At 46.3% G+C, this 11293-nt stretch overlaps 1 protein-coding gene across 1 annotated transcript; it reads right to left on the reverse strand.

The window, feature by feature from the left end:
* Positions 1-1282: 1282 nt before the first annotated feature.
* Positions 1283-7272, reverse strand: RpL9 (ribosomal protein L9). Its single transcript, XM_037214501.1, has 5 exons — positions 7202-7272; positions 6866-7003; positions 4881-4994; positions 2289-2502; positions 1283-1407 (listed from the first exon to the last, which is right to left on the reverse strand). Exons 2-5 carry the CDS (start codon positions 7001-7003, stop codon positions 1304-1306), a joined length of 570 nt encoding a protein of 189 aa, XP_037070396.1. The 5' UTR covers positions 7202-7272; the 3' UTR covers positions 1283-1303.
* Between the last annotated feature and the right edge of the window lie 4021 nt (positions 7273-11293).

Here is an 11293-nt window from a genome sequence, read left to right on the forward strand (position 1 = left end):
GATTTTCGGAATCAGCGTGTCGAGAAAGCCCCGCACACCAAATTTGGGGGCAATCGAGACGCCCCGCAAAATCACATTGGGATGTTACGCGGCGTATAACTCGAAAATTACGCAAAAGTCCACCCCAAAGGCAGTGATTTTCGGAATCAGCGTGTCGAGAAGGCCCTGCACACCAAATTTGGGGGCAATCGAGACGCCCCGCAATATCACATTGGGATGTTACGCAGCGTATAACTCGAAAATTACGCAAAATTCCACCCCAAAGATAGTGATTTTCGGAATCAGCGTGTCGAGAAGGCCCTGCACACCAAATTTGGGGGCAATCGAGATGCCCCGCAATATCCAACTGGCAGTTGGATATCAATCTGCTGCTGGCATGCCACGGCAGCAACTGTATTCAACGTTGCGTTTTTGCGGATGCTTTCTCTCCCTACAATGCTAGTTTTCGTTGAATCGACGCTACAGTCTCGCTTTCTGGAGATCACGAACAGATGTAACAGCTGGGTCACGTGTACAGACAGGGACAGGAATGAAGCACCACCCTGCGTATCACACACTTCAACTGACTAGCCTCGCGAAAAATCTACAGGTTTGTATACCTTGGAACAATCATTACCTCACCAGGGGAACTCGTATTTTTCTCTTCTGAAACCAGCTGAACATCTTTATTCCAACCCACCGCACTTTAAACCCAACAAATTTCGAGCATGTCAATTTTACAATTGTGATTTGCTTTCATTTCAAGCCTCGAGTACAAATGTCGCCAAAACTGCGATATATGCGGTACCCCACCTCTCATTAAGCCGTGTTAGGGCTGAACTGCAGCGTTTTCACAACTGCAAGAATAGAACTTAGCAAAAACCATACCATACCATTCCAGAATGTATGTCACAACTTCCTGCAAATTTAAGACCGATATAGTCCCAGCATCTACAGCGATGACCCTGCCATTCGGGATGAGTGGGCTCGGGAGCCCGGTCCAGTCAGCCCACGTTTGCGGTGCGCCGCGCATAAAAACACGGAATCAGCTCGAATTCGCCTTAACCCTTGCTCATGCATGACAGTACTTGCCATGAGCACGTGCAACGTGTAAGCACGCTCTCCTACGATGACGGTCATGGTTTATGGGCGCACCGACGTCGTAGGTCATTTTGCGCCCTGCACGCTTTCCCTGATGCTGGCGAATAACGTCGCCAGGTGGGGAGCACATGTGCAGGCCCAGTTTCGACTCTCGACCTCAGTTCGCTCCGAGCACCACCAGGTGCCAATTAAACAAGCTGGCGAGGCAGTCCATCTAGTGTATTCATTCGGTCGCAACGACGGTCGTCTTCTCCGACACGTACACGCCGTCCAAGAACTTCCGGATGTCCTTGTTGTGCACGGAAGTCGACTGCTGGATGCGAGCGGCTGCGGCAAACGGAAGCAAGGCGTAAGTCACAGCACCCCAGGTGATGCTGTATCCATGCCTCTTTACATCCAGGTGGGACACAATGATGGACCATACAGGTTGAAAAGGTACTCTGAATCTGGCAGCATGGCACATGGCACACAAGAGGCTGACGTCCTCTACGCTGAATCTCTCTGAGCAAGCAAGGAAGTAATATCAGGGATGATCAGAGTCCAGATATGAGGCATCCAGCTAGGGTGTTTTTTCTGTTATCACATGTTTTAGACAGTTTCAGTATTTGTTATCATTAAGCTGACTAAAAGAAGAAAGGAAATGCTAATGTTGCCAATCCACGTGTTTTCCCTACAGGGGTCCCGGCCATGAAACGGTTGCGGGAACGATTCACCAAGAGGTCGCATGCCTCTGCAAAAATGAGATCTGAATCGTCTTCATTGGGGCTTTACGACGCACTCAGCTGCTGAGACTATACATGGCGTCTCTCGGCTCTCACCCCGACAATGTGCCCCCACATTTCCTCCACACATCCCCCCCCCCGAAGCTCCCATTCCTTTCCAGTATGGAATCTCGGGGAATCGGACCCCGGTACCTCTGATTTGCCAGACGCGCAACGTAACCAGTCATACTCCACTTGAAACGACACAGCATCCTTCAGGCGTGCACAACTACTGATACACATCCGCAACACAGGCGTGATAGTCTCGCCAAAAACTATATGACCCATTCCCAGCTCCGCAGCTGAGGCCGGACCGTATGCCATTGTCACCGATGCCGTGACGCAGTGACGCCAACCACAGCCGACCCGTAACTGGTGACAAGCGTCCAGCATATGAGCAGCATTCTGAACCCACCCACCAACGAGCCCAACACAGGTCAAACTCACCGCACTTGGAGACGGCCTCGATGTTGTTGCCCTCCAGCACCAGCTCGTCCTTAACCTTGGCCGAGTTGTAGACTGTCACACCGGGCAGCATCTGCACGCGGCGGATGTACTTCTCGCCCAGGTAGTTACGCACCTCCACCAGCGTGTTGTTCTCCGTCACCACACAGTTGATGGGGAAATGGGCGTACGCGGAACGCATCTTGTACTGGAAGCCCTGGAGCACAACATGCATGTGTTTAGAACGATCGTCCGTGCGATAAAAAAACATGACGGCCACTAAAAGTGGACCAAAAATGGCATGTGTAAGTTCAATAGAAGATCAATGATACAAAGTGTGATGGTGGTGATTTGAGCTTTGATGATACAAAGTGTGATGGCTAACAGTGTTCCAATGGTTAACAGATGGCACACACCGGCATACCTATTACAGGGAGCATTCCACATTTATATGCAGGCTTGAATAAGTAGCGATCTTCAAGACCTCTCGGCGATGTTCACAATCCTGCCTTTCTGGTAACCTTAGCCCCCCCCCCCCCTATTTTGAGTTACATGCAAGCAAAAATGGGGAAAAGTATATCAGGGAGAGTATTTCATTGTTACCTCAGCATTCATGATGTCATCATAATGGAATTCAAATCCTGCCATTCCATAAGCAAAATGCAACCACGGTAAAAAGTGTAATTGTTGAGGCCTTCATGTCTGGCATTCGTGAGCTCGATTCCCAGATATAACGGCCGCCAGTTGACTCTCAGTCAATGTTATCAAAGGTATAATGATGCAATCAAACTATGACACAATGAAGAGCATATTTGCTCAACAGAGAATTGTGGTCTACAGCAAAGTGTGTGTCATTGGGACTTTACAACGCACCCAGCTGCTGAGGCTATATGGCGTCACCTGCCTCTCACCCTGGCAGGAAGGGCGGGCACCGCGGGGAATCGAAACCCATACCTCTGGTTTCCCAGATGCGTAGCGGTTAACGCAGATGCCTTAACCACTACACTACTGGCACCCCATCCTACAGCAGTCCTTCCTACTTAAAAGCATACAAATAGTTATAAAGGAGCTTGTTTCATCATATCTGATGCTGGCTTCAATATTTTCAACTGCAAAGTATTCCCCCCAACTTACAAGTTTACCTGATTACACAAGTGACTAGGAGCTGAATGTATTTGAACAATGTGCCTTGCAATCAAGGTACCCACCACAGATATCCCACAAACTGACCATCATGTAACCCATTTGACTTTCCACCACAAAAATCAGCAAATTCTGGCAGTGAGAATATTATGGATCCATAAAAATGCATTTGGTTAGAACATTCAACAATGTGCCTGAAGTTCAATGCAGGCTTAACTGGAGCAGCTGTCATAAAAACAGCAATGGAATGACAAAACTAAGCAGACTTCAATAATGACACTGTGACATTGCTAACCCAGAAAATGCAGTTCTGGTGGCGAAAAATGCAATCCATCCATGAATGGGAGAATACCATTATGAATTCCAAGTTCAGAGGCCTAGACATATGGTTGCCCCCATCCATAGCTTCCCACCAAAAATATAAATTTAGACATGGTGCCTAATATTCCCCACCTACTCCCCTGGGATATTTGCAATGTCATCTGACAACCACCACCCCTAATAAAGGCCTCAAATAGGCATGCATGGTCTGCTTTTTCAGATGCCTGGTTATTTGGACTTCATTTGCTGCCACACACAAGAATTTATAACACCTGCAACTCTATATTTCATAACCTGTAGTCAAAATGAGGATAACACCCATATTGCAGTAGCATTGCAAAAAGTGATAAAATACTACACACCACATGTAACAGCAGAAAGATACCATTTTGAGTGTTAACATCAAAAGTGACAGACATTCACATAAAACCCTCTTTAGATAGGCCTTGATTACTTTAACATGGCAGTGCTGGTGTGCATCCCTACTGTGGATTGTGGTGCTCTTTAATATGGTATGCTGACAGAATTAAGCTAGTCATTCTCGCTCTGAATAATGCATCATCTCAATATGGGAGAACATGCCATCACCTGAATGTGCCCACTGTGGTGAATCACTTTGAAATGTGGTAGGCTTTCAGTTTTTTCAGTTGCACTTATCAGACCTCATTCAGACACCAGCATGGCTGTTTTATGCCTTCACATTCTCAGTGGATCACCAAATACCACCTGTAATGAAGCCAATCAGAGCTAAATGGACACAATGCCAGTGATGAAGGGCTGGAAACTATGCCTAACATGGCAACAAACCTTGAATTGCAAGTGGCCTGACCATCTGTATGCCAGGACACATGGTGCAGGGGAAGCTCACTTTGACCATGCCACTAAGGTGCGTGCTGAGTCTCTTTGTAATGTAAGCCAAGTGACCAGTCAAAGCATACCTTTGACTAAATTGGTCACAATAATATTGTAACACAGCTGCCCATAAGTATTGTAGACTATAGTAGTGGGATCATGGAGCTTACTTACAGTAATACTGATTTTAGCCAATAGACTATGCAACATATAAAACATAAGTGACTGGAAAATATGCAGTGCTAAAAGCACACCACAGCCACACAGCGATCCACTTACAAAGATGACTCCCTTGCACATGTTGCTAATATGAGAGCAGCAGGTACGGACGGCAGCCAGCTCCTTCCGCTTGCCAAACCACTTCTCAATCTTGATGACATTCTTTCCCACCATCTGCAATCAGAAATGTGCTATAGTTGTCATCCTTGGGGCTTTTTACAACACACTCAGCTGCTGAGGCTATATGGCATCACCCGCCCTCTCACCCTGGCAGGAAGGGTGGTCACCATGGGGAATCAAACCATGAATCTCAGGTTTCCCAGACATGCAGCAGTTGATGCAGATGCATCAACCACTACACTACTAGCACTCCAAAATGGGCTATAGTGAAGCTAGGCTTAACTACAAGCCAGCATTGACCAGCAAGGCTAGCCTTGAGCTAGCCCTGATAGAAACATGATTACTGGGACAGGCTGGCCTGCTGGAGCTGATGACACCTATGTAATACCACAGGGTGAACAACTGAAACATGACTGATGCAAAACCAACATGCAGTCCATCATGGTAGACATCTTGTAAATTTGTGAAACAGTTCTAGAGACAGGTAGGCCATTTCCATATTGACAAAATCACCACTTTGTCTCTGTAAGTTACATGCATGGACATGCTTGATGTAAGAAACAAGCAGTTAATACCATACTTATCAAATAGTTAATCTGCCTGGCTTGTAACCAAGTTGTAAACTGAACAGCTATGACATTTTCTTTAACTGGTCAGAAACACAGGAATGGCAATTATCAGACAAATAATGCATTCACAATAAAGGCATATGAGGATGGACCAATATATTCTTGACTGGCTAAACACACCAGGTGACAGTCAACAGCACAAGATTGGACCAGCTTACAATGGCATGGTGGCAGGGCTGGGTCCCACCCACCTGATCTCTAACAAGGACCTCTGAAATGTGTGCATTATCAAATCAAGAGCTTTGTTGATTACATATAGCTGTAAGCATGCATCACAGGGATGGAAGACTATGACCAGATATCAGCAGACCTGGCTGCTCTGGCAAAGTAGTTGTAATTGCTGGCTTGTCCCTTTCAATGAAAGGAAGTGCAGGGTACTTCATTCATGTTATATCAATTCAAGGCTCCAGTGCATCTTGCAGTTAGACCTATCATGCCAGTGGCCATGGAAGAAGACATGGTCTTCTTCATTTACAAACACCAGAGGTTCAGAAAGCAAGGTGCAGTTCCCATCAGCAAAGCAAGCTAAAATCCCAGCTATTATCAGACATTCCTTTGGGCACTCAGACTAATATAACCTGAATCAAATATTTAGGATGCAGGTTTTATGTCTCCTACAACAAGGAACACAGTCTGATAGCCTTTTGGCATGTAAGACCTGAATCTAACAGAGTGCAGATCTTGCCACCTGCCTGATACAGGGTAGCCACCATATTATCATAAAACAACATTCAATTACAGTAGCTAGGCCCAGTTCACACACAAGAGTGCTAAACAAGCTCTAAAGCATCCCCTGATAATTGATAAAGCTAGTGTCTAATAACTAACAGAGTACTAAGCAAGCCTGAACAGGACCAACCAAATAATGGACCTCAACATGCTTATCACTCCCAGGGGCTATGTTAGGTTGACTGGATAAAAGCTCAGAAGAGTTAAAGCAAGAGCAAGGCTGTGCCACTATAAATGTAACATTAGGTGGGAAAATATACATCACAAAACAAAAGCAGCTTGCAAAGTTTAACACCATGACAAACTGCATGTTATAATCTTGGCAGTGCATTATCTACCGCAGAATGATATTTCTTTGCTGAGCAATATGAACAGCATGAATCAAATGAGTGTACCATGCTTTTATTTGCACCTTGTGGTGAATGAAGGATGGAAGAAAATGAACAATTAAATCATGGCCACCACTTGCAGCATCAGCATACCATGGAATGGTTTGCACTAATGTCATTTCCTCATACCAACTGCACCATATACATACCAGCCTACATGCACAGGCACAACAAATACCTGAATGTCCAAGGTGAGATGCTTGAAATTTCTTGTCAAGGTGCCACGAGGGCCCTTGATGATGACAGTCCGCCCCTTCACTCGGGCGGTGCATTCCTTCGGTATCTTGACCGTCTCCGATTGCAAAATCTGCCTCATCTGGGGAAATTACATTTCGTTATTGCAACGCCATGTTTGCCTCACCCTAGCAAAAAACCGAAATACAGACACATTTACACACCCCAGGACTGTCGCAGGTTGCCACATAGCGTGTCATTTCATAAGGTCAATTTTGAAAAGGAAAGAAGGCAGAACAAAACTTGACATGATTCAAATCGCCACCACTCTATAACTTACCGTCTCGACTTGTTGTTCTGTAAGCCGGAAAGGTCTTTTGCGCGGCGCTGCCGCTGTACCATATATTTGCGGACATGAAAAACAGTAGCTTGGAGGCCAAAAGATATTTCAGTTTTATCCTTTCAGATGAGCATAATTTTCAAATAATTTGAAAAGCATTATTCAATATCATCAACGTTGATCAAAGAGAATGAGTTATCATGGCCATATGTCAACTCCTCACCAAGTACATTGTTGTCGGCTCAAAAGTGAGTTCGTAAGTCAGAAAATTTGTTCTGTATTAGCTGAAGTGCATCATGCAAATTTTCATTTGTTTTCTGTATTTCCTCGAAAATATAATATTTTTGGTGCATAGCATGATCTTTAGTAAACTGTTTTTGTATAGGTTACGCCTTTAAAGCGTCGTAAATGTCAGCAAACCAAAATTGTTTACATTCAGGCCTGCACGTACCGCGGAGGCGCGTCGATAGCGCCGCTTGCCTCTGAAGTTTCGTGGCGGGGGCGTGTTGCGGCCCGCACGTTCGTATTCGTTAACTAAGGGGACTGTTCACGGAAGGGTTTAGCGGTACCAAGTATTTGAATGCATTGAAAGGGGCTGTAAATTATTTCAAAAACCATGCTATTTATGCCTGGTCCATAAATCCTGCCTAGCGTTATGGCTTTGCTACTTTGCTACTACTCACTTGCGGATGTACGTTTCATGCGTAATTTCTGGCTGCTTTAAGCACTTGAGTGACCAGACAAAAAAAACAAATCAGCCAGAAAAATATTTTATTAAAAAATAGATCATGGCATTTAGGGCCTTTGATTTAGTACCAGTGATAACTAGCATAGTACATGATGTGGGAGATCCTTCGCTCAAGGTAAGTATCATGCTTGGAGCTTTGCAATGTTATCAGAGCATCATTGATAGTTTTCACCAACGAGACCTGCAGGTCTTTTTTGGAAATATAGAAAACTTGATTAATACATTTTAAGGATACCATGTACATTGGGAAGTGAAAGTGAACAATAACAAGCAGCAGATGTGTTGTAAAAGTTTAATGTCTTAATTTATCTGTAGGTACCATATGAAGATGTCTGAAGTGCTACATTGGTGCCCCATCCCAACCTCCAAACCCAATTTTGTTTGAAACATGGCATGTAAACAATGTGAGCAATGGTTATGAAATGCTGAATCATGCTATGTTATGAATAAGTTGGGGACATCACCTTACCTTACCTTACCTTACCTTACCTTACCTTACCTTACCTTATGGTGATCGGGAATTGTAAAAGGCCACTAGGCCTGTAGGTCCCGGTCTCGTCAGGCTCCCGGTCCGGTCACCAAACAGTCTCAAATTATGGGAATATTCAGTGTGGGACGTCGTACATGATGTCAGCCCAGTGCGTATCAAGCCTAGCCTTGAACTGTTCAACTGAGGTCGACGACACGACCGGGTGCGGAAGAGCGTTCCAGTCGTTGACAACCCGCGTGCTGAACGAGTTGCGACGGACGAGAGTCCTAGCTCGAGGTTTTCTGAGCTTCCATTGGTGTCCTCTCGTCACCTCCGAGTTGTGCCTTGTCAGGAACTCCTCTTCCGATAGCGACATGCCTCCATGAAATAGCTGGTACACCGTTACCATGTCTCCCCTGCGACGACGATAGTACAGTGAGGGCAGCTGAAGGAGTCTGAGCCTCTCAGGGTATGGCTGGCACCTCACTTCATAGACAAGCCGGGTAGCTCGTCGCTGAACTCGTTCCAGCCGTTTTTGGTCCAGTTTGCCGAACGGGCCCCAGATAACGTTGCCATACTCTAAGTACGGACGTACTAAGATCTTAAAAAGCAATGGCAAGGTGCGAGCATCGATGTTGGCAAAAGACCGCCTCACGACCGCCAGCATCTGGTTGGCCTTGGAGATCGCTTCCGCGGTCTGCACGTGGAACTGGAGCCGGTAATCCACGAAGATCCCGAGGTCCTTTTCGGTGGACTCGACCGCGATTTCGGCACCGTCCAAGAAGTACGTCAGCCTCGGGTTGCAGTTCCCAATGTGCATTATTTTGCACTTTGCTGCACTAAAGGGGAGCAGCCACTCCTTTGACCACTTGGCCAGGGCGTCGAGGTCAGCCTGCAGAGGTGAGTGAGTCAGGGGTCTCGGGACACGACAGTAGACCTTGGTGTCATCCGCAAACATCTTGACCACGCTTCGCACTTGCTCTGGTAGATCGTTCACGAAAATAATAAACAGCGTTGGTCCAAGTACTGACCCTTGCGGGATGCCGCTGACAACGTCGGTCCAGTCCGACTTCGAGCCCTGGACCCGCACTCTCTGCATCCGATGAGTAAGAAAAGCCCTGATCCAGCGTAGCAAATTACCTCTCACACCATAAGCATGAAGCTTGGAGAGCAGACGGTTATGGGGAACAGAATCAAAGGCTTTGCTGAAGTCCAAATACGCCACGTCCACCGGTTCTCCATCCTCTACCGCGGCGCTCCAATCCTCCATAACCTCTAACAGCTGGGTGGTACAGGACCGCTTAGGGAGAAACCCATGCTGGGCCGCATGAAGAAGTCCAGACTCTGAGAAGTGATTAAGTAGGGCATCACGGACGAAAGTTTCGAGTATCTTGGAGGGAATAGCAGTAAGGCTCACTGGGCGGTAGCTCGCCGGAGATTGTCGGTTACCCTTCTTGAAAATCGGGACCACCTCGCCAAGTTTCCACTCCGGAGGGAGCCTTCCGGGTGCCAAAGATTTTCGGTAAAGCATGCTGAGGGGTGCTGCCAGGGCATCTGCATCACTTCTAAAAAATAAGGTTTCCATGTAATTGTATGTTCTCCATGAACATGTGTCAGTGGGGTTTTGCCAGAACTCTGACTTCAAATTTTTCAGACATTACATCTGGCATAGTGGTTGCATTACAGCAACAGTTTCAGCTCATACAGACTATAATCCCCAGCATTTCAGGAGTCTGGCACACTGTTGCCACTCACTGCCATGCCAATGAGATGCCAATGTTTCAATGAATTATTATTTTGGAAAGGTCATTTTGGGCAAAAAGATAAGATTTCCAAAACCTTTTTCCTAAACAAGTATTTTGAAGTCATTATTTTTGCCTAGCCTGGGATCACAACATTTGTGCACTAGGTTCACCCCTTATGTCATATTGGCATCCCATGCAGTAGGTGGGATAGATTTTTTGTAGCCTGAGCTTGTCCATCCAAGCCAAGGCCAGCCAAGCCCAGCTTGCCATAGCTGTGTTTAACCTATGTCAGGTGTAGGTTGAAGATGGTTTGATGTATAGCAAATTTATTCACCGCATTTGTTGTAAGCCAACAGATAGTTTTCCATGCCAGGATGCAAAAGTATGCAAAAATGTGACAACCCTGTGACCTAATTGTTCAAATATTATCACACCGTTGCCCTCATCCTATGAGATGACCAGCAGCTGTCGTCCTCCCTCCCCCCCCCCCCCCCTCTTGAAAGTGCCATCCTGACTGACCCACCTTCATACCCATGCCTTGCCCACCATCCTGATGACATGGCAAATGTTTGTAAGTCATTCTGTGCCAAATAAACACTGGGTGGCAGCTGGAGATCAAGCTCAGGGGTGGCTTGGCTTGTTCCAACTCGCTGCCTGTGGGGTGAGCAGGCCAGGTAGCTAACAGCTGTATGGTTGGGTAGGGATCCACAATTGTTTCGTTGGATTTGTGATGGTGACGTGGTGGTGGCTGATTGGTGCATTGTTTGTTTTCAGCTGCTTGCAATATTGATATTTGTCACAGCTTATGGAATTGTGTCTCAAGCAACAGTATCAAGCAGTGTGGTGTAGCTGTCAATTCGGGTCTAGTAGTGTGCATTGTCATGAGCAATGGAAACAAGCATTGCTGGCCACTTCATTGTTTATGCTTCATTAGTTGATTCAAACTTCAGCAACTCGACTTCCCTGCCCACAGCTGATGGATCGCGGGTGGTGGCTGGCCACCAGGTGTCTTTTTTTGTGCCAACTTCGCTTTTTCGGCAGTATTTAAAAATCGCGTGCAGCGTGGAGCGGACTGCCATGGGCGTAATGCAAGCCCAGTAGTGTCATGAAGTGAAGAAGTGTCATGCGCC

The sequence above is a fragment of the Pollicipes pollicipes genome, unplaced genomic scaffold (assembly GCF_011947565.3).
Source record: "Pollicipes pollicipes isolate AB1234 unplaced genomic scaffold, Ppol_2.1 Scaffold_3447;HRSCAF=4054_pilon_pilon_pilon, whole genome shotgun sequence".
NCBI classification, from domain to species: Eukaryota; Metazoa; Arthropoda; class Thecostraca; order Pollicipedomorpha; family Pollicipedidae; genus Pollicipes; species Pollicipes pollicipes.